We start from the raw sequence: 25,164 nt of genomic DNA on the forward strand, positions 1-25,164 counted from the left end.
ACTGATTATCTCTTACAAGGTCACTTTGAGCCTGCAGTCTGCCCCAGGCAGCACAGGGCACAAGGAAGGAGATGGCCTGGATGAGACAGCATGAATGGTGAACTAAAATGAACAAAGTTACAAGCGATTGATATTTTAGAGGCAGCTGTTCAGATGTTTTTGGAATGGGATATAAAAGGAACAACCAAAGGAAACTGGCAGACCTGCAAAAGGACACACACACACACACACACACATACAGAACTGGGGGCAGGAACTGCACCCCAACCCTGTGGGCCTCCTTCCTTTCAAACGAATGAAATTTTGTAGACCTGGGAGCATAAATATTAGCCACAAAGACAAGGGGTGACCACCTCGGAAAGACCATGCATGAAAGCCTGCCCCTAACTGCAAAGATGCGTCTGGCCCAACAGCGTGGGCGCGGCATGTGGGAGGACCGCAGGGCAGCCGGGCCCCGGCAGAAAGGCCGGGCCACGGCCCCAGATCCAACTCGGAACCGTCCGCCCACCGGCAGTAAATGCTAATGAGCCCAAGGTCACAATGGAGCCATTGAGGGGCTCACCCACCGCAGAGAGCCCACGACAATGGGCCTCATCGTTAACCAGAGCCTCGGAGCACCAGGGCCAAATTCGGCTCCATGATAGAGAAAAGGCCACAACCGCTAGGAAAGGGCACGCTCGTGGCTGGGTGTTTCACTCGTACATGAAATGCAGATCGGGCTGAACATGTGCAGGCGTGCGTCTGCATTTGCAATGCACCCATTCTAGGTGGAAAGGGCAAGTCTCAACACGGCTTGGTGCATGGCGTCGCACTGGGCCTGCGGGGTTAGCGTGTGATGGCAAGGAGGTCAAAGGCTGCTGAAGCGGAAGCTATGGGAAATGAGTAAGGAGCTTCAACAACCATACAGTCCATCAGTACAGGCAGATTCACACACATTCGGACATTAAACCTGGTCAGAGATACAGCTGATCACTACAGGCAGATTCACACACATTTGGACATTAACCCTGGGCAGAGATACAGGCCATCTCTACAGGCTGATTCACACACATTCAGAAAGTCAGGTACACATTGTCCATCACTGCCATGCAGTGACAAGAACATATCCTACATTACAGACCCAAATCCTGAACCTGCTGAGATACAGGCCCAAATCCTGAACCTGCTGAGATACAGGCCCAAATCCTGAACCTGCTGAGATACAGGCCCCCCCACATTTTGAATAAAACAATCATCCAGCTCCAACATCACAACTAGCTTGTAAGACACAATCGCATAGTGTTTGTAGGCAGGTGGGCATGAAACCACTGAGCAGATGGTACCATTTAGTCATGTACTAACTCTCATAATGGCCCTGATTAACTAAGTGATTTGGACAATAAGTATGGGATACCTGAGAAGGCCCTAGGACTGAAATAAGGGCTGAAACTGGAGGATCTCAAGTCAGAGTGAAAATCATGAAGGGATCTTGTGGAATAGTCTGAACAAAGGAATGCCATAATTCACTGACAATATTGCAAGACATTCAACAAAAACCTAAACAGAAAACCTCAAACATGAGATATTCTTACTCATTTATTCAAGCAACAGCTCAAATTCCATATTAACTCCCTTCCCAATCCAACATCTAAAATTCATGTTTCCATTTGTAAGGTACAGTGTGCATTAAGTCATTGACAAGGCAAACATTCACCTTATGTGCTGTTTTCACACATTTTATAGGGAAATTCCATCAAAATACAAGTTATTTTCAGAAGCTGTTACATGATTCCTTTGGTAGGAATTCACTTTGTCACAGGTAAGAAAAGGACCATTTTTGTTAGACATTGTGTCAAAGGAACCACAGATCCTCTGAGGCCAAACTCAGCATAAATGCAATATAAGATTGTTCTTTGTATTTAAAAAAGTGTCCAGTGTTGACAAGATTTAAAACTTGATTCAGCAAAAAAAAAATGGATACAGAAATGCTTGGAGCTGGTGAGTATCACACATTTTTCAGTAAAACTTCGCAAAGATGTTCCTTCCAATAAACAGTGAATTATCTAATGTCAGGCAGAACTGGAGTGGAAACTCCCTTTAAATGTTGTACAAATGAACAATCATAGAGCTATTTTAATTGGAAGCGCCGCTTTGGGTAAATTACCCAAAGTACTAAATGATCATTTTTGTAGCATTAAACACTTGTTCAATTGTCCATTCGCATATGTTCTCTTACCTATAGAGACATTAAGTTTTCCATAAGCATTATTTAATGGAAGATCTTGTTGCATTTGAATTGGTAGTTTACCAGTTGCTAAGGCCTCTGATACAGGGGTCAGTATTGGAGCCATTCATAGGGTTGCATTAACACTGGCCTTTAAGGCACTTAAGACAATCGCTTTTCAGCTGAGGTCTACAGCAGGCAGATGGACACATGTTGATAAGCAGTGACAGTACTAATCCCTAACTGAGGATGAACTCAAAAGGATTTTGAGACAAACCGTCTCCTATTAGAACCAAACTTCCAGCTTAATGAATCAGGGGACAAGTCCACAGACCGCTTTGAAAGGAACTCTTGAACAGTGACATACTACTATCATATAACAGGTCAGAAATGTTCGAGCATGGAACGGAAAACAGGCGATATTTAAATCAGTTAAATTAGTCAGTTTGAATCCACAAAAAGTCTGACTGAATTCTATATCCTGAAATGTCATGAGAAGCAGCCTGAATGAATGCCATTTTTAATCTTGTATAACAAGCCTGTTATTCTCCCATCTAGTTTACAATGCAAAAAACCATCTACCTGTTATTTTTGGAATTTTTCCATCCAAAATATTTCCAAAATACAATAGCTAACGACAGTTCTGTCGACCAGTAACCTAAAATATTTTAATGTCCTTCCTTAATTATTATAAAAAAAAAAAACAACAATCGGCCACTTTCTGGATTCCAGATTTAGTTCTTCTCGATCTGTTCTAGATCCAAGTCTCCACAGTACAATGGGAAGATTCTCTCCTCGATGCTGTCAGCGTCACTGATGTCCTCATCGCTCTCACCCGCAACCACGGCCCGGCGGAATCCAGGTCGCTGCGGGGGAAGGTGGAGTGGGTCATGCTGGGGGTCCAGACCCCGCTGGCTGGCCGACACCTCCAACAGCTCTCTGACAGGGCTGGAGCCAGGAGTGATGATGTTCACAAGGTCATCGGCGGAGCCACATGGCGACGAGACAATGGTCCTCATGTGAAGGTCCTCGTCATCCAGGGAACATAGACTTTTGGAGTTCTTTAAAGTCTGCAGGCACAGGGGACATCAGACACATGTTACAGTGAATTTATCCAAAGGAAACAAGACACCTTCAAGACGTAAATGTAATTCGTCAACCCAAGCCGGCATGCAGCCCCTGATGTAAGCCGACTGTAAGCTGGCGTGGGAATTTCCTACAACAATGACAGTGGGTCCATCACCTGTCGATTTATTCATTAAACTGTCTTCTGAAGAGGGGTGAATAATGGACGGTATAATGCACTTAGCAGAACTTCAGCTCACATTAAAGCTCCTATGGGGGTGTATGAAATCTGCGCTGGGGGAGGACGCGTCGCCCTTCAGTCTCCACTTTAGGACGGTTCGATCCTTCATACGTCTGCAGGTCATGGATGCCAAAGTTTCCCAGAATGCTCTGAAGATGCTCTCAGTTTCTTCAAGGAGCTAGCAGGTCAATTAAATGACTACTTTAACCCTTCCCCACCAAGAATTTTTTATTATTTTTTTTTTGTGACGGCTCTGCCAGCAAGTGACCCAGAGCTAATCTCCGAGTGGGACAATAGCATAAGATGTGGGGAGATAATAGCTGAAACTGCAAACACGGGGCAGGTGAGGGGCGGGGTGCTTTGCAGACCTCCCCAGGCCCTGCCCATTAAGGTTACAGTTACGTTTCTTCATCCCCACTTTCTCCGGGACGCAAGAAGCTCAGAGGGCCGGTCGTCTCGGGCAGGGATTTGTGAGCGAGTGAGCAGGCCCACGGACAGGGCCCAGTGCCAGATGCTGTGGCTGGCCCTTTCAGGCCTCCAAAGAGCCCGGAGCCCTTTTATTCTGCCTCTTCTCCTCTGTGCCGCGGGGACAAAGGGCCGGCTTGTCAGCCGATCGGCCTCCACACTCCATTATCATTTCCTGGCTCCACCCAGGGCTATCATTTTCCCCTCTCCCAGGCCTGCAGGAGCCCCGGCTTTAATTGGAAGCCCTCAGCACACACAATGGCTGAAAGGGGGCCTTTTGATTGTTCATGCGTGCCGGAGAATAAAGGAGAGGCGCAGGCCCCTGCCACGGAACGGCACCCGGCGGGCTTGCCCCACTCCCGTCGCCACAGGGTGGCATAAGGCCCACTCATCCACTCAGACCCCCGCGTCCGCGTTTCCATAACCCCTGTCAACCCCATCCGCCCTGAACACTTACACTGAATGCCATAATTGGGGGGGGGGACACCCCCTCGCCCTTCTGCGAGAGATTTAGCGTGGGTTGTGCTAGAACATGTATTTGGACCTTTGAAGCAGCATCACCTGTTTTCACTTTTTCTGGGAACTTGGCACTTAATTCTATACGTTACTCAAGCCGACTGGGTGTTAAAAGCTGAAAGAGCCCCATTCTGGAGCTGGATGCATAGTACTCCCCATAGTACCAGCACCAGCTTTACGGGTCAGCTGCCCAGCCTGTACCGCAGGGGCCTCCTCAAGGGCCAGTCGGCATTTCGCACGGCAAAGAAACACTGCAGGTTGAGCCTCTGAAGAGGTTCCCTGCGCTGCCGGCCAGCTGCATCAAGTCTATGAACTGAAAATCTGTCGCTATTCTCTGTCCAGGAATGACCAGGTGGATGGCTGAGAATAGCTCTACCAGCCAAAGTTTTAGCTTGATTAGTGGGTCCACATATTAATGTTGTTTCTGTGTTAGCAGACGTTAACCGTAAGTTTTGTTCGTGACTCTTTATTCAGTAAAACTTAAAACCATTATCATCTGACACTATCCACATAAGACAATTTGATGACAGAGTTCTAGAAGCCATTAAGAACAGCAGAGAATGTTCAGGGACTTGGACGCTGATTATCTGACAGGAACCTGGAGGCTGTACACCACATGCGTTTACAATATCAATTTTATTAGCCAACTGCTAACCTGTGAGGATTTGCAAAACTTGCATGTGGTATTGTACTGTTGCTAAATGCTATCATACTTTGATTTAAACAGAGGACTAGCACTTATAAAAACCTCAGAATCAAACCCATTTAGAGACTGTGCGTAAGTGCTTGAAGTAAATGTACATTTTCCTCCACAAGATGGGATCATTAACGCTCTTCAGAAATAAGACTGAGGGGACCAAGGGACAGGTCCGGTGGTGTGATCACTGTATCAGAGGGTGCAAGACAGGAGGTTGAACCCCAACTCACTAGCAGACCTGAGCCAATGTCAAGTCTCAGAACCCCATCTCTTTCAGAGTTTACACTCACCGCACATCTGCCCTTAAAACACGGGTCGCGCTTAGGAACACACGAAGGAACGTGGCCAACCAATACAAGCAAGCAATCTGTGTAGCACAGCTGGGGGGCAAGCTTGATTCAAGCAGCGCTGCCCCAAAATCTAGCCATCTAAATCAGACCGGGTCTTAAATCAACTTGAAACAATACCAAAGGCCAGTTTCCTGCCCAACAATGCTGGCTTCTGCCAGTGCTCCTCTCCACCTGTGCGAAACACACTCAGATTTGTTAGGAAAAAGCCTCAGGCAGGTCGTAATATCTACATTCTTTAAGGACCTCTAAATTTAGACCTTCCGAGAGGTCGAATGTCCCTATAGTTAAATCAACGTCAGAACTATGCAGCTCACCCAGAATATCTTATAGCTGTAATTTTTCTAACTCTGAGCCATTTCTTAGGAAAGGCCAGATCACCAATCAAAATCGTTTAAGTATGAAAAAGATACTTTTTTTGAGTTTACTTTTTTAGTAGCGTTTACTGCACACGTATGGTATGGGAGTAATCTCTTAAAGCGACGGTAACGTCGAGATTCAGCAGGACAACTGCAGAAAAGGTGACTAACCTTGTGCTTGAAGAGGAATAAGGACAAACGTGGGGCTTTCCCGCTAAGGGGAAACACTGAGGACAATTAGCTTGACTGTACACACACACAGAGCATTGACAAAATACATTATGCAAACTACTTATGCAAAAAGAAATAGAAGGAAAAAGGGCTATCACATATATATACAAATTCTGCAGAAATGACTGCTTAATTTAAATGTTGCCTAACTGGTTACCTCGAGGAATATGGGTTTTTAATTTAATATGATATGGTTATAAGTTTTACTGAATAAAGGGTACAAACAAAACTTGCGGTAATTTCTGCCAACACAGAAACAAACTTTACTCGAGAATTTCACAATATTAACAGTATGTACAGCTTTTCCATATATAGCACCAGAAAACTACTGCCTGTGTGATGCTGCAAAAGGTACCAGACTGTTGAGAGCAAAGCAAAGCACAAACTACCACTGAGGGAGAACCTAGGTGGACGCTGCAGGTGAAGATGCACCAATTGATTGGCCAGAGACTGAAAAATGCTCGATTTTGATCCGGATTGGCTGATTGCTGGTCAGAACCAATCAGTCCAGATATGGCCAATTTAATGAACCCATCAACTACTTTGCCATCTAATATTGTCCCTACTCAGTATCCATCCACAGTTGTGTCCCCCGTCCTTCACCTTCCCTCCCCCCACTAATGCTGTGTGATAGGCGAGGTAAAACACTCCGACGAAATGTCCGTTGTTTGGACACTCTTTACGGCGTGGGACAGAGACATTAGCGTTAGACATGCGAACTACTGGAAGTACCTCAAAAAGATTTGAAAGGACCCATTTTATTCCACACTTGTGGAGACATTTTCATTTTAAAAGTTTAAAATATTTTCCAAGTTCAAAAAAATGTTAAAAATTCTTCATGTGCCAATTCTTATTAAACTAAGTTGGAACTTCAAAGTAAATTGCATGAATCAGTATTGGTAGGTCAGACTTAATTCTGTATTATAATATATATTGAGATTGGCCAAGGAAAACGCAATCGGTGCATGGCTGTGTGTAGCTAATATTACTACACACCCAATATTCTACTCAAAATCCATTCGGATTGACATCACCTGACAAAAACACTAATAAAATTGGCGCTATATTAAGGTAGAACTCTGTCAGTTCGATGACTTCCTGAAGGGATTTTGCATATTACTTTATTTTATACATTTTTGTGGCAAGTCACATTCAGGTTTTGTTCATTAATGTTCCATTCCAGAGTTTCATTCAAGCTTTAAAAAAAAGCCTTTATGGGAGGACTCTTCGCATTTAAACGCTTCCAGAACTCCGACGAGCAGATAAGGACCTTAAAACATGGGCTGTCAGCAGTAAATCCCTTCACACAGAAAACCGTGCGCAAGTCATTTGCCAGGGAGACAAACACTCATCTTAGCAAGCATTATATAAAACTATAATTCATATTCTAATCAAATTTTTATATATGGACACTGAAGATGAATAAACTGAAATTGAAAGTCGGTAACTGCTGCATGCACTCAGTTCCGCTGACATACGAGTTACTGCAAAGTTCAGTAATCGAGCAGCTGAATGACTCCACAACAAATAATTATGAACGCATGTCTGAACGCTAACTCATTTCGCTACACGACTTGTGCTCCGCGTGCAAATAAGCACAGGTCCTAAGAGCAGCTTGACGATTCACGGTTCTGAAGTCCAGCAAAACAAAAGGAGACCTCTTGGTGGTCCCCCCTCCCCGAAAAAAAAAAAAAAATGACGGGGGAGGCCAGGGAGGGGGTGCAGCTGACCTTTTCAAGTAGCCTGACCCCTGAGAGGAAGAGGAGGGTAGTCGCTCCTCCATTGTGCTGCTGCTTGGTGTGTGAGCTCTATAGCCTAAGGGGTCTCCCTGAAATAGTGGGGAAATTCATAAAAGAAAGTAGCAGATGGCAGAGAGGCCTACAGGGGGAGAATTAAAGCGTATAAAGGAGCCCTCGCACATCCAAGGTGCGGCTCAATGTAGGTCTGGCAGCGCGCATTTCGCCCGCCACAATGCAACGGCATGCGGCCGGCGGAGGCGCGTGTATCCCGCGTTGCACGTCAGCCACGGCCGATTAGCCGCACGCCAAAACCGGGGCGGCAGCATGCCTGGCTGAGGCGCCGCTTCTCCGTATTTTAGCCGAATTAGTCACACCGCAAGTGAAGAAGAAAAAAAAAAGGACTGAATCATTTTGCCCTAGTTGCAGCTGTCCCCCCCCACCGCCCCCACTCTGCTTGCCTGAAACACTGGTAGGCCTGTTAGTGGGTCCGAGAGCGGCTGAACACTAACAGACATCTATCAGGGGAGGGACTCTATCCCCAAGGTCCAGGTGCTACAAAAAGAATCACACCACCACCCCAAAAAAATGGACATGTACAGTACTGTTCAAAAGTCTTAAGCAGTCCAAAGAAATGTTTAAAGCTATTTATCTGGGTAGTAAGTGCACTTCTGATCAGAACAACAACATGCAAATTAAGAGTTACAATGAAAACTGGTAAACGTCTTCTATTTTCCAAAAAGTTACTGATATGTTGGACGGCTAGATGAACACCGCTTCAGTTTCCAAATCTCTCCCCAGGGGCACCTCAGCCATTCCATGTATTTATTAAATTTCACCAGCTCACTCAATTTAATTAGTTAAAGAAAGTCAATGAGATATTGATTAGCTATACGAGGTATGCTAGGGGGTTGAGTTAAAAAATACGGGTTTATTGGACTGGAAATAAGGGGGTGATTTTAGCAGAATTTTTGAAATGGCTAAGCTAACGCACTTTCAGCAGCATAAAAGGCCACACTTTTACACAAAAATGAATATCATTTAAACATTTTCACTGGCTGCACAAGACTTTTGCACGGTACTGTATATCTTGTGTTAAGTGTGCAAAAACTGAGACGTGAAGAGATTAGCTACTAAGGCTGGTGCAGCATGTAGCCTTGATGTAGCCCTACATGCCACCGTTGGATCAGGAAGATCTGCTTTAAGCAGCCGCCTGTTGGCCTTCCTGCCCATCCATCCCGACAAATCGCTCTGGCTTTCCTGGCGCATGCAGCACACAAACCTGAGTCATTTTGAGGAAGTCCAGCGAGGGCCGGCTCCAGCGTGCCTCGTTCTCCCGGGGTCGCTTCAGGCCCGCCTTGCGCTCTTGGAGCACGCAGGGCTGGGAGCGGCAGCGCAGTAACCCCGCATGGCGGCCCAGCTCCGGGCTGGAGGCCGGGCTGCTACTGCTGGAGGAGGCCGGCAGGCCGTGGGCCTCGGGAATGTGCTCCTGGGAGAGCGAAAACCGGCGGCAGGGCGAGAGGTCGGGGGACCTGCCGGCAGGCCAGGGAGGGGCGGAGGAGGAGGAGGCACCGCTGCTGCGCCCGCTGCAGTCCACGAAGCCGCTGCTGGCCGACGAGGGCCGCGGCACAGGGGACACAGCTGGAGCAAAGGCACTACAGGGGACAGAGAAGAAGCCACAGCCACCTGGAGGCGAGGAGGAGGAGGAGGAGTAGACGGGAGGGGCAGCGGCCGAGCCGCAGCTTCCATGCACGCCACCATACTGCAGTGAGGCCACGCCCCCACTATTGCAGCGCCTCTTGGATATCGGAGTCCAGATCTTGGAGCTGTTGCCGGGCTTCCAAGGTGACCGGCAACGGGAAAGTTCATCTGGCTCAGATAAGGACCGGCAGTGGCGCTTAGTGGGCGGGGCCAGAACAGACCCACCATTGTCATTCAGACTCAGATCGCTGATCCAGCCAGGAAGGAGCACTGCTCCGGCAGCCTCGGACCACATGGCAGTCCCAGGGGTGGGCCGGGGCGGCGGCCACGATGGGCTCTGCCCACTGCCGTTACCGAAGGGAAGTGTGAGGGAGCTTGAGGCAATTCCAGTCTGCTCACTGCAGCTGCCGTCGGTTGACCTCCATGGCTTTTCTTCTGCTGGAAGGAGAGCAGGAGATCCCGGGACCATCAGCACTGAGAGACCCGGGAACTTGTCACAGTACAGTTACCGGAGGCAAACACAGCTGACTGCTATTACAGCTGAAGACACCAGACAGGACTACAACCCTACTGAATCAGCAACTAAGGGGCAGAATGGAGCTATGCAACAGCAGTCAAGGGGAACAAACTAATCACCAAAGGCCAATGGGGAAATGTACAACACTGAGAAACGAAAACCGAAAGTTAGGAGAACTTACCATGGCTTTCATACGGGTACTGTCCAAGTGTTTGCCGGAGTTTTTCCGTGCGCTGAAACGAAGGAAGGGACGTCTAAGAGGAGTGTCGATGCACTTGCCCGACCAGCAGTGCGCAAGCACTAGAGAGCCTAGATTCCACTAATCCCCGCAGGTTAATTAAAATACAAACAACTGTGAAAGTCAATATGTGCAAGTATAGAGAAGGGGCTTGTACAAGTTGGTTAAAATTCCTTTAATGTTACGTAGCCCGGTTAAATGTAACTTAATGCTGTAACAGCTTGAAAAAGTGTTTCACGAGAGCCAAGTTGGTGAAAGGGATCAGCTTCACATAAATTCTTTATGGTACGACTAAGGTACGAGGTAAATCTAACATGGAATTAAGGGTCTGGAGATTGCAAACTTTCATAGGCACAAGGAAAACATGAAGCCAACGAGGGGAGTACGGAAACGGATAGTATACAGAGGGAGTGTCATTGGGGATAATGGAATTATCATTTCAATTCACCTACTGATGTCAGCTAACCAAGCACCCCTATGAAAGGTCGGTGAGCTCTTCCCTACGGCCAATGTGAGTTGATGCCTGATGCTTCGCACCCTGGTTTCACTTTTCTGAAAGAGGATTGGAGCTCATTGGATTAGGGACCAGGCCCAATACAAGTCATGGGTTCAAATCCTATGGCCTGTGACTCACTGTTGGGCCCTCAAGCAAATCCTTAACCCAAACTGATGCAGGGGTTAATATACTTATTAAATAGTAAAGGAGTTGGTTACCTCTAGAAAAGGGATACAGCAGACATGAACATTGTTCTCTGATTAAAAACAAAACAAAAAAAAACATGCAGCAGAATCATTTCCTGCCCAGAACTTCCTGCCTGAGACAACAAAGGCCATAATTAGGGGGCTTTTTTCATGCAAAGAACTGCAGCCTTGAAAATCACCCTGCCAACCCCAGGCCTCTTATAACCCTCACACCAAGCATTTTGAGCTCCATGAGGAAGATGAGAAACACCAACAATTAGCCTGCTTCGGGGTTTCTAACGAGACGAGAAGCCTACATTCCCCAGAGTTCACTTCACAGGGGTCAGGAAAACAAGCTTTCTTCCCGGACAATCATGCTCCAGCAGCAGTAGATCTAAACAGCTAATTATATACAATTATATTCATATACAGTAATATATATGTATGTATAATCATCATGTAATTCACTTCAGGGTTAGAAATGCAGTGCTGAAGTATGGAAAACAAATTCAGACGCTACTCAACCGCCATGAAGTCCAGAATCTCCATACTGAGTTATGCCTGGTTCAAGTCCCTCTAAGCAGGTTTTTCCAGCTCGGGGGAGGCGTGACAGAACTAAAAATATGTCCTTACAGTTTTAATAAAAAAATGACAACTAAATTATAGGATAAGGAGATTACAAGCTACTTGAACTCTGGGGTGTCACTCTTTGCTATTTGCCAGCAGAAAACGATCAAGGAATCAGGGCAAAGGAAGAGAGGCCCTAAAAGGTCACACCTGCTCCCAGATGGAATGTCAGGTTCCCCACAAACACACAAGGGGAATCGAAATGAGCTCCGCTGAAAGAAATGTTAAGATACTGGTGGCTGCAGCCTAATATGGCCACTGAGCACCAACTCGCAGCTTTTTTGCACCGAACACAGCTTAAAGACTCTACCATGGAGACATTCCTGATAGATCTATTCAAAAATATAAATTGAATAGGAAATTGTAGACAATTGCAGAACTATTTGGATAAATATCTTTACAACTTTGCACTAATTCATGTTTAGACTCCCAAGCTGGGAACCACTAGCATCCTGCGGTAGAATCTATTTAGATCGGGATCTGAATGCACCAACTCGTCCTTTATGCTATCGTCTAACTGAGCTCCATAAGTCTCACTTTAAAGGTCTTCTCTCTCTTCCATACTTTAAGAATATTATTCCTGTCTTATAACTATTGCTAACAAGGACAACACCATACAATCAGGATAACACAAGCTTTCAGTGGCACAAGACAGACCATGTAACAGTCAAGCTAATACATTGCTCTGTCTATATGTCTATGTTGTGTATATGGAAGTAAAAATGACTTTCATCAACAGTGTTGAGTTAAGTCCACAATCCTCCACCTACAATATGGTCAGCTGACAGTCACTCTACAGCAAATTAGGAGCATGCTCAGTACGTGCACTCCGCCAAAGGGGCCAAAGATTACAAGCTCAATATATTCACTGGCTATTTGGCAAGCCCAAACATGGGCTGTATATATTCACTCTTGTTCTTCTGCAATATATGGCTGAACACTAGGGGTGCAAATCGTTGACAAAGGTGATTCGATGTAACGATTAACTGGGAGGAAAAGCCAGCGTAAATCCTCAAAAAGGCCAACTCGCCATACGCATGAAGGAAGCATTACCTGATTGCCTACTGTCACCGATACCGATCGCCAGCTAACCCCTGACCTTCATGCTGGGGGGGGGGGTGGCCTGGAGTGAAACTCGTAGAGCTTGCCGGCACAGATTATTGAGTCATGTTATATTGCCTTTTATTGCCTGGGAAAAGAAAGACTGATCTGTGCGCCAGATGTAATAGTGAATCTGTACTTTGAGGCCCCTTATGAGCACTGAATGAGCTGATGAAATCAGGCATCCTCACCTATGGATAATGGATGATCGTCCAACGTGATCATCTCCAGTACGTTAATATTTGTGCTTGTAGCTCTGGTGCTACTAACTTTAAATCTTGATAAAGATGAAACATTTCCTGACAATTTCAAAACTGATAATTCGAACTGATGCCCATATCTTTATTCTTAACTAATATCATCCGATATTGATGTTATATGCATATGCATCTGTGGGTAACACTACTTTTTACTTCGCTGCCACTGCGACACAAAAATGACCTTGACCCTCGGAATGAGCAATCTGCACTACAAAAGAGGTGTGAGTTTCCCCAATAACACTGTAGTGCAGAGATCAACAGGGAGCACATCCCTCCCTGATGAGCCTTCCCTTACCATCCTATGTTTCAGAGAATCCCATGCCAGTGCTGCTACGTTGCCCATCTACCTGCAGTATGACAGCGGGGCAGCACACAAACTGGAAGAATACCCTGAAGGAGGACGTACTCCCAAAAATTACGACTGACCCTGACGTTATAGATCGATGCAGGTGAATCGGCCCCTTAATAATCGATTCATCGCAAAGCATCAATGCGTCTTTATACCCGAACTGGAAACAATGAAGAGAGCCACCTGATTTTGTTCAGTGTCACCCAACCAACAAGGGAGACCGACAGTCTGTGCTGGAAAGTCTGTGACAGACAGAGCCCCATTAAGATAACTGACCTGAGCTACTTGGGAGGATAACATAAAGACTTGGAGTTTGTGCCATCTGGTTAATCACACACACGAGCGAGCAGGTTGGCTTCTTGCTTTGCAGCTCCAAAACCGGCTTTTCCCCCCTCACCACAAAACTGTCGTAGCTTTAAATGTCAAAAACTGTCCTACTGACAGCGTTAACATGACAGGACGTGATCATCTATACACAAGGCACCCATAAATCCATTAAGTAAACCAGGCCGGTAGCTCAGAATGTTTTGATTACTAAAGATTAATGTAATTACAGGTAATGATAGTCTTCCTGTACATACCCACTTTGGGTTGCAATACAATAAATCTTAAATGATTATAGTCTAACTTTTGAAAACCAAGACTTACCAGATCATGACAGGACTTGAAAGACTCAGGCAGGACATTCTGACAGTAACATACCAATGTAGTAAAGAAAGTGTATTCAAGACAATGGAAAAAAAAACCTCACTCTTTTGGGTCTGGAGACCTCAAGCAGCAGCGGAAATGCTCAGCGAGCAGATCACCTGCCACGCCAGTCTTTCTGCCTTGGAGTTTCAGGCATTAGTACAGATTCTGGTCGAAGTTCAGAACTATTATTACATATTTTATAATGGACCAGTGCTGAGCAGAGCACAGTGGTGCAGTTGCTGCAGCATGCCGGCCATGGTGGGGGGCACTGACAGGACGGAATTCTTGGCACGGGCAAGTGCTTGCTGAGCAGCTGCTTTGACACTGTGCTTGTGAGCTCTTACTGACCGATAGCTGACCCACTTCGTATCAGTTCCTTACATTTTCCTGTTACTCAGCATGCCTCTTACATACTGTCATGCAAATGCCCGCCTAGCACCACCTGGTGGTTACTCACCAGGCTGACGCCATAGGGCTCGCGGGGTCCGTCGCAGAGCCGCGGCTCCCGCAGCTTCTCCGCGATCAGCGTCATCACAGCACCAGTCCCCTTGTCGCCTTGCTCTCCCACGAGCATTGGGGTCCTCCTGGTACTCACTACACTGTCCAGCCCCTGGAGCTGACTAGGGCGTGGGGCACTGCAGAGCTTAGAATCGCCATGAAGGAAGAGCGGGCGTTGGGGTGCCTGCCTGGGAAAGCCCCATTCTTCAGGCGATGGGTTCACTTCTGCATCGCCGGATGCCTCTGCGGAATAGGAAGAGCCAACGTAAGAAGCAAAAAAACCCAGAATTGCGCTCAGGAAGCCACAAATGCGAACGAGCAGCACCAGCTCGGAGGTGGCTTCACTGGTGACGTTAAATCAGGGCTGCTCATTTCAGAGCTTTCACTGCTACACTGGAGCGCTGCGTGTTGGTTAATCAGCCTTTTCTGAACCTCCAGAGCTCGTGACCATTTCCAAAGATGTCCCTTTTACAGAGCTGGTGACATCTTTCCAGGAGAGCATGTGTGTCATGGTTTGGTAACTTCTATTAATCTCCATTAGAACAACTGAAACGATATTTGGGAAAGGAAGTGAAAAAAATAACCGGATGCATATTAAAATATTTAATTTCCCCATAAATTATGCAGATGCAGTATAAGTCGCTCAGTGGTTAAGCCAACTGCACCAAAATGGAAAGCTAACATTTTTAATTAATAGAAACATTGAAACTGGAGACAACATATTTGCTACATTTACCGCAACTAATGCCCCTAAAACACAAACTGGACCAGAGGTCTCCCTGGATGTATTCTCTAATATGAAAAGCCTGTCTCAGTATAAGGGCAGTTTGTTTTACCATGAGACACAATTCACTCAATCCTCATCTTGATAATTATTCAACGGGCAACGTGGGGTGCTGTGGTTAACACCGTGGCCTCACACCTGGAAGGTGGGGGGATTTGAGTATGCAGTGGAGCACGTTCTCCCGATGTCAAGAGGCTGTCCTCCAGGTAACAGGACATGCAATGTCCTTAAACTGTCTGAAGACACCTGAAATTAATGGCATCCTGTCCAGGGTGGCCAGCAAGCCCCCATGTCCTGTTTAAGGGATTGGAAGATGCATGGAGAATTTGAGCCCTGGCATAAAAATGCATCAAACACATGGCTTGTAATCAAGAAGGAGAAACGTACTCAAGACCATTAACCCTCTGCGGTCAAGTACGTTGCCGATGACGCAGTACACTTTTCGCGCATGAAAAAAAAATCTCTGACTAAATCCAAAATCTGTCTTTTCAAAACGTCCATTGTTCGGAAGTATCAAAGTTCCTTAAATCGACAAAAAACAAAACCATGTCACCTTTGTTATACCTGCATCGGGGGGGAGAAGTGCAGCCCTCACCTGAAGATCGCTGTTCACATTCAAAATAGCCGCATTTCCGCGCATTCAAATTGCATTCGCATGGTAATTTGATGAACAACGCAACGGTGAAACGCGATTCATATACATCCCCATCAGCGCTATAAAAGGGGGGGGGTGTGACCAGGTGTGAATGGCTCATTCATACACATGAAAGTTACATATTCAATGGAAGGAACCCAGAAATAGTGACATGAATTCGGTTTTTCTTATTTATTTAATCAAACTGAATGTTGCAACTACACCATTTAGTCATCTTCATGTAGCCATGACTTTGGTGATCAGATATCTGGGATCAAAACAAACTGCCACCATTGCTTACTATGTACTTTTATAATATTTCTGTTCCAAACTGCATCTTGCAATGTCTATACTTTGATGTCAAATTACAGACTTCACATAAATCTGATATATTTACAAAGTACACTAAGATTAAGATGAGTTTAATGCCAAAACAAATATATAAATAATTTATTTGCCATGAATTAAGTTTGTGATATTGAATGAAATGTGTGACCATGGCTCAGTCAGTGAAAGTGTGTTTCCTACCCCTAGACCCCAGAGGGTTAAGCCTCATTGTAATCAAGTACTATGGAGTAAACTGATAGGACATTCAAAACTCAGAAACCGAACGTTATACTTGCGTATCACACCTAGATATACATTTTTGACTTTCGTGCTAGGTGACTTCCGTTATGTCATCCAAAGCTTCCAGTCATGCTTACTATTTAGATTAAACGTTTAGATTAAAAATAAATATATTAAGTTAAACAACTTCTACCTCTACAGGTGTGGGGCAATGGATACCTCAACTGGTTAAGGATCTATTGAGCGTTTACATCCTGGGGCAGCAGCACTGGGCCCTTGACACCAAACACTCCAGGGGAGCAGGACGACCCTCATCGCCGACCTCAAGTTCTCCTCACTTGTGCGGCACTTCGGAGAAAGGAATCTGCTAAATAAATATCAAACTTTTCATTCCAAATAAATTAAAGCAACAAAGCCTTTCGTCTTCAGACCCCAGTCTTGCAAACATCTGAACTATGTTGCATAAACTCTGCAAACAATTAGCTACACCTCAGAATAGAGGGGCTCTTTTGTTTTTACTAGTTTAACTTTCTTTTAAATGGGCTTCACCGAGTCCATTCCATGTCAGTGTGTATAATTTACAGCGGGAGCACAATTAGGGCAGGAGGTTCCCTTCGGGATGCACTGCTCCATAGGGAGCAATCTGCCGGACTGCCGTAACTGCCAAGTGGCGTCATCTCCCCCGAAGCTGAAGAAGAGCTGGGAAGACAATGGCAGCAGGGAAAGGCTCCAAAACCAGGCAGCGCTCAGCAGGCCCATGGCGGAATGCTAATTACCAGAGGGACTCCTTCACAATCAAAGCTGGCAAAGAGCATGGCGTCACCTAGAAATCACTCCTGACTACAGACGCACTACAGGGCACACCCTCCCAGAGAGTACGGCTCAGCTTGTGTGCCAACTGACCCCAGCACAGCTTAGTCTCCCTCAACAGCACCGGCCAATCAGCACCGTCACGCAATGGGTCACCTTTGTAGCCAGGAAAGCCGTTTTCCCCAGAGCTCCGGACCAGAACCACACCGCCGGCTTGTCACTAATTAACACGAGGCTGCCGGTCTCGTGGCGCTCCAAGGCCGTGGGGCACGTCGTCACCCCGCTCCGGTTTCTCTCTTATGTAGGTCAGTCTTCATGGCCAGGAGAACACGTGCAACGCAGATGACTCATGCCTCAGACGGGCATCACCCTCATCTCCAGCAGCTACTTACCTGCCTTCCACACAATCTTGCCTAATCACCATTAAGCTTCAGAAAAATATAAACTGAGAAAAGCTTCAGACTTCTGAAGCTTATTCGGAATCATATCTGTAAAGACAAATACTATTGCTGTGTTTAGTCAATACTGTCTGATACACTAATAAATACCATAACGAAAATATCATTAGCGAGCTTATTAAATATATAATGGTGTTGGTATTATAAATTTACTTTCACATGTTTGTGATAGAGACTAAACAAGGGGACATAATACGAAAGCTCTGTGGAGAAATTCACTCTAAATCAGTACAAACCTGGTTATGTAAGACACAGAATCAAGTCAGGCAAACACTAGTCACACCTAAATTACTATAAAGTTGGATTCCTACAAACTGGAAGCCATACTGCAGCTTTACTTACAACACGACATCCCGTACACCCCCACAAGGACAGCCAACTGAACCAGAACAAAGATCTCACCAGTACTAGCTGCCTAGTGGTAAGCCACATATCAAAGCTTCATTTCCTATTCCTGTCATTGCTGACAGTTTTGGGTGTACCCAGATAAAAACTTTTTTTTTTTTTTTTTTTTTTAAAAAGGGGAAAAAAATCGTAATGTCTACGCTAATAAAACCTCCATACACCATCACAAAACATTTGACCCATCCCATCATTGTTCCCACTGTTTTGATATCCCAGCCAAGTTTAATTAACACCTTTACTTGATAGCCATCGTCTGCATTAATGAACACCAGCACTCAAAAGCCCACTGGCATGCACTTATCTACAACATACGGTTTCATTGCGAAAAGATGAGGACACCTTTCCTGTAGCTTTTTAACACAAATAGCTGTAAAGCATCTTAATGGTCTGAGTGTTGCATCTAAGCCGGTCTGAGGATCAGCATGTGAGGAATCCTAACTAGCAGCTCTGTGATTACTGCAGGTCACCATGCGGGCAGCAATCGCCATGCCAGCCAGCGTGGGGGCCACGACAGAGCTACGCTCACCCGGCAAAGGCCTTAATCATCTGCGTTCGTATGCACGCGTAGTTTAAACCGAAAAATATCATCGGATCATACAACAGGCTGGGACGCGCTGCACTGTTCATATAACCGGTTACAACAAGTGATGGTGGATCCGAGACTAGTGAGTCTTCCGGACAGTCGGCATGCATGGTCACTTTTCACTGGAGACTTATGCGACCGGAAAGGCCAAAACTGACTCAACCTAATGATCCTTTCACTTTTCACTGCCGCCGATGAAGGCTTAATTCAGTTTAAAGGCTTTTAACTCATTTCCACTTGGCAGCAATCCAGCGATTACGATCACCATGAATGCAGCTTTGGCAGGACAAAACAGTGGAACGGATCCAGTTTTTTCGCAGATGGAGGAACATGTGCACTTTAAAGCTTAATTTATTTTACGTGCACTTTATGTTTAACACCTGAGCGCATCAGCAGCATACACAGCTCTGATCGCAACTGGAGAGTTTCCTCCCAACTTCAAAGGGCTGCGACCTGAACGAAAACCGAAAGTTATGTAACATCGCTTTTTAAAAGTAGACCAGAGACAAATGATACACCCCATGTAGCCAACACGCTTCTTCTGGTCCAAACATATAATTTACATATACAAATGGGTTCGCATAGAGATGGGTTCTGAGCTGTAGATAGGAGGTACTACCATTAGTGCATACAATACCTAGAGGTTTCTGAAGATGGACACGTGCAGGAAGAGCTTATATAGTTCCCAGAGAATGTCGAAGACGGGGAGAAAAAAACATTAAAATGAACCAGAAACAATTCCAAGGCAGTATTTCGTCTTGCCACGTCTTCCCCCACAAGACAGACCCGAAGCAGACGCGCTGCAAACGCACGTTGGGGATGATAATACCTTCGGCGATACCAAACCGAAATATTTGAGGCGCTTAGAAGTCTACAAATAGAAATCCTTTCGCTTCAGCTACTCTGCAAGAATGTACGCTTTATAAATAATTCTTACGAAAATTAAAATATGTAGATGTTGAAAATCTTGAACAGCTAAAGGAGCAGAAAAAGAGATACTCTTCACAGACGATGTGGAGTACCCTCTTCGTGAAAAACGCAGTGGAACCGGCCATCCACGAACCAATCAGCGCCTTTCCCGTAACTACTCGGAACAAACAAATGACCCTGTTGGGAATTTCCCGAACGAAGATACCGTCTGATCTTGGGGTGAGTCGTGTAGGTCCAACACAGTGTCATGCCGCAGGAGTGATGCTCTCGAAACCCTGTATGTAAACGAGGTCTATAAAGAGTATTTATCATAACCATATTTAAATGTTCCTCTCCTGATATAGCCAACGGCAGGTACCGAATATATTTCTTATTATTGAGAAACTTTATCCCCCTTTCAAGTTCCGTTCCCCTAATTATAAATTTTCAACCCGAGTAAAGAAATTATTAAAATGTACTAGTGAATTCTGATAAAAGCGTAAATATGAAGAAAAAAATACACAATTCTTTATTCTAAAATGTAATGATTAAAAATTAAAAGTAACCAATAAAATAAGAAGCCTATATTCAACATAATGACTAAACTTGATAAATATCATGAAATTCTACATAAAAATGTAACTTGAGAGATGGTATTAATTTTAATCCTGTTTGGAGAAATCTTCTAAATGCAATGACAATCGGTTTAGTTTTCATTTGCATACCTTTCTTTTATGCTTTATATATCACTAAATAGCACAGTAGTTTATTGGGTGTCACTTTCACCTCACACCTCCAGGGTTTTGGACTTGGATCATCTCCCTGGTCTGTGTGTGGAGCTCTTAAGAGAAGCATTTTTGGATGAAGAGGCATAGGCATGAGAGGTCTGCATCATCACAGCTCCTTCTGGAACCTTCCATACCCTTCCTCATGCTCTTAGGCAGCTTCTCAGAATGAGACCCCACCTGCACTCAGATTCCACCACAGGCTGCTGTTCTGAATCACATACATCTCCCATCATGCACCATGTATGGAGCAAGAGGAAGTACCTTATGAAGGTGGACTCTTTATAATGTAGCCAAGTCTCTGGGAGTCCATGACAAAAGTGTCCAAACACTGTCAAAATGTCGCTGACCTTTACTTCATGAGCAGAGTGCTGCTGCAGAGTGCTTCACAAAGGACAGCATGTTAAGAGTTCCAGACACCCGGCCAGTGCGAACTGGGGGCTGCCCGTGTGGATGGAGCCCCTGCTCATCACATGGGTGTTACCCAGTCCTTACTCAGAGTCCGGCAGCCATAAAATCCTGCCTCTTTCAGACTAGGTCATTTGTCAAAATTTTGTCACCAGCCTGCGATAGTCTGTACTAGACAGTCAACCCTAAGTCAAATATGCTGTATAATCATTTATATGCTGTTTTAATATTCTCCATCATCTGACTACTTCTGAAGAAGATTCGAGCACAGGGCCAGGCAGACCAACCCAATTATGTTATAGATACTTTGAGGCCTGAGAATCATCCTAATGCCCCCCCATTTACAGCCATTTTACAGTATGAAATTATAATAGAATTATACTATGAATACTTATATGAAGGTCACAAACAGTGCATCCTTATTCTTGATTACAATATAATCCTGATCAGAAAAGAACATGGAGGCTTAATTTTGTAGCCAGGAACTGTGTAAATGACAAAGTGAACATGTACATGTAAATATTCAATAATTCAGATAAGGTTACTAAATAATGAACCTCTTTATGTCGTCTTTACGCTCAGGGGATGGGCAGTGTGGGTGTAAATGATACATACGTCATGGCTGAAAGTGAAAGATTTGAATGTGGTTGGGCAGATGTGTGGAGGGCAGAGCTATATGGGCAGGGTTATATGCAATTTTTTGACCACTAAGTTCAACTTGTATCGCTTTCATTGATTGTTATGAAACAATCTGGTTTCGTCAAAGGTTGAATAGTTTGATTATAGTTTCATTTATGGTTTTGTTTGGAATAATACAATAACTTTTATACAAATATTGCATGGTGGAAGTGTGTACTATGGATTCAGTCTTTCCACGACTTTTGCTTAGGTCAAAAGGCTGATACATTTACGATGAATCACGATGTGATACATGACCAGCGTGAAAATTTTCACTAAATAGTTTCGCTAAAAGGTGAAATGCAGGACTGAGACCCATGGCTCCTGTGTTTTGTACAATACAGCACGTTAAACTCATGCCAGTGCTGCAAATGATTATCACACAATCGTGGGCTGTAAACTATTCTTACTCTTTGCTAGGTGTCTGTAAGTAAAGTGAAAGCATGGTGCATAATAGTGATACCAGACTGAGTTACCTCACTGTATATGTATCTAGCCTGTGTGACCTCATATTGTTGAAATGGAAAATAGCTTTCTCTAGTATCACCAGTTATTACACCACTCGTATTAATAATCGTATATGCAAAAGATATTTGTGTATGTAATAGAGAAACGCAGGGTCTCGTCAAACAGAAAATTATGGGAATGGTTAAGGTGCGGAATGGGTTGGAATAAAACTATTAAGGCTTAGAAATGGGTGGAAATAAAGTCAAGGGTGGAAAACGAGGGCAATAAACCGGCTGGAATAAAACGAATGCTGGAGAATGGCGCGCAATAAAAGCCAGCAATGGAGTGCCCTCCAAGGAACAGGTGAGACATCTGATACCGCCGCGCCACAAACAGGACGTAACAGCGAAACTGGACTTGACCCAGGTCATTAATAAATCACTTATAAAGACAGACTGAAGGCGCTGAATCTCTTCAGCCTCCATAAACAGATGTTGGAGGGATCTGAGGCAATATTTCATTTCCTACAGGGTATTAATACAGCAAATCCCAGACATAGTTTCCTTATAAATTCTTCCAACAGATGCAGGGAGTAAGTTGCCCTGTTCTCATTCGTGATTGGACACTAAGGCCACAGCACACCATTACCCCCCAAGAACAGCTAATATGTGTCCTACACTACAAGTATGAAATATAATTACAGCTAACACAACTTATTTTGACTCTGCTGTACTAGGACTGACGTCTGTTTGAAACACAGTTTCACTGTATGAATGACCAGGCTGAATTAGGCCAACAAGTACATCCTGTTCCAAGGATGTGGATCTGCAAAGCCACCCCAAAGGAAACCAAAGTATTAATCCCCTAAGCCAGCATGAGAGAGACAAGGGGAAAATGAATTGCAAATGCATGGTATAAAGATCATGGTTAAAAATATTTCATTCAGTGGCTCTTATCTGTGCAGATAATCAAGGACAAATATCTGAAGAACTAACTTATTTATACTAGGTGTATATGTGCAATTATTTTACCAATATTGCATCTTCACTATAAATGCATATCATGTTGGGTGCAAATATGCACATCATCATAAATAAATAGTCAATCTGTGACATTTTAAAAACGTTTATTTTTTTTGTTTTGGCTAATTCTGTTTGGCTAACACTGTTGTACTTCATCATCAGTTCTGATAGCATAATTAGGTTTATCCACCACCGTCTGCAAACCTAAATGCAGACGCCTTTGAGATATGCGGCTCCTTCACGACTGAGCCTTCGCTGTGCTCCAGCCCACCTCGCCTGTGGAAGCCGGCTACCCCCCAGCTGGCAGCCCTCCCATACTGGGGCCTGGCCCATCTGCCTCTGTGACTGCACTGTCTGCCCTCTGCTGGCTGCTTTATTCACTGCATAAAATACCTACAAATGATCTTTGGCAGAGGGGAAACACAGTGCAACTGCATCCTCACGCGACAGCATAAATAATCAGGCTACTTTCTGACTGAATAAAGATCTTTCAATGAACAAAGAAAATAAAGGCTCCTCTATGACAGTGTTTCTCAACCCGGTGAGGGGATGGAGCAAAAACATGGACTGGGGAGCGGAAAGTGAAACACTGCTCTGTGATTCACATGCTGAGCAAACTAATTCGCTTTGCTGCACAGAAAAGCTTGCAGTTCTAACTGTAACCAGTGGCAGAAGCACAGAAACCCTGAACAGCACCTCAGGCACCAGCGAAGAGGGAGTAAGGCATGAGAACGGCAGTGCAGGCGGACAGGGCCACCGCAGCACTGCGTCAGCATCCCGGGGAGGGTTAGGCTGCTGGCCATCTGCAGTGACGGCCACTGGGTCACATTCACGCTTCTGCGAGTTTCTGCCCCACTGGAGATAGATCAGGCTGGCCATGAAGTCAGAGATAAACAGGGAGCAGCAGATTCACAGCAGTTACTGCATCATATGTGTCACACGCAGAAGCTTTTAAACCATAAACAAAACTGAATGTTTGTTCATTTATTTTACTTAATAGCAGGGGGAGGAAATAATTTTATCATTTCAATGAGTCTTTCAACCAGTCAAGCAATAATGGAATAACATTTCCGTGAACAGTAAAAAATATATCTATATATCTTTAGACCAGTGTAAAGTGAGGGCTTGTCGTCCAAACCCTACGTAGTCCCACCTGCGTCCAAAACTTTCTTGGAAAAAAATTATATGATATATATATGATATAGTGCAGCTGAATAGCAATTAACATCACGCTCACATACAGATATGGATGTGAGAAGTTAATGCTGCACAGCGTTGTGATCATGTACTGTAGATACCCCAGGATAGACAGCATGTTATGATGTAATGATGGATAGCGAGAGATGAACATGTTAACATTACATTGTAACACGACTGGTCAAGATACAAGGTGCAGGATTTGATAAGTATACAAGCTTAATGTAATTTCTTTATAAGAGCACTTTATGAAGATGCTGTGCATGGTATGATATATTAAATAAACCATACCACTTGGCCTGAGGTGTTGTGTTTAGGAGGAAGACATGTTTATAGTATGTTCAAATAGAAATATGACATTCATTTCATGAGTGTAATACTACAATAGCCACAAAGCCTCTGGAAAGATGCAGTGTGATCAAATGAATGAATGAATGTAACTGGACTGACTGTTATGAGTTTTTATGCTGAATCTCTTTTACACATACTCTCACAGTCACTGATTCACTCACTCACATACACACACACACACACACACACACACACACACACACACACACACACACACACACACACACACACACACACACACACACACACACACTCCTTTCAGGCTGTAAACTACATAGCACAGTATAGTACCAGGAATTATGATGGTTCTCTTCACAGACTTTCACACCCTGCCAGAATCTGATAAGGCCACCTGTGTCTCACTGTGCCACGTTACCCTGGAGAGGTGGACACTGCTTCCCCAGCACTCACTGGAACAGCACCCTCCCAGGTCTGCCCACCCCCCCCCTTCCCCAGCACTCACTGGAACAGCACCCTCCCAGGTCTGCCCACCCCCCCCTTCCCCAGCACTCACTGGATCAGCACCCTCCTAGGTCTGCCCACCCCCCCCTTCCCCAGCACTCACTGGATCAGCACCCTCCCAGGTCCATCCCTCCCAGTGCTC

At 44.9% G+C, this 25,164-nt stretch overlaps 1 protein-coding gene across 1 annotated transcript; it reads right to left on the reverse strand.

Annotated features, from left to right (window-relative positions):
• Positions 1–1,562: 1,562 nt before the first annotated feature.
• On the reverse strand, positions 1,563–20,095 carry LOC125704567 (protein FAM53A-like). Its single transcript, XM_048970282.1, has 5 exons — positions 19,401–20,095; positions 14,482–14,765; positions 10,260–10,311; positions 9,143–10,035; positions 1,563–3,273 (listed from the first exon to the last, which is right to left on the reverse strand). Exons 2-5 carry the CDS (start codon positions 14,596–14,598, stop codon positions 2,938–2,940), a joined length of 1,398 nt encoding a protein of 465 aa, XP_048826239.1. The 5' UTR covers positions 14,599–14,765; positions 19,401–20,095; the 3' UTR covers positions 1,563–2,937.
• Positions 20,096–25,164: the final 5,069 nt, after the last annotated feature.

This window comes from Brienomyrus brachyistius, chromosome 12 (genome assembly GCF_023856365.1).
Source record: "Brienomyrus brachyistius isolate T26 chromosome 12, BBRACH_0.4, whole genome shotgun sequence".
Classification (NCBI taxonomy): Eukaryota; Metazoa; Chordata; class Actinopteri; order Osteoglossiformes; family Mormyridae; genus Brienomyrus; species Brienomyrus brachyistius.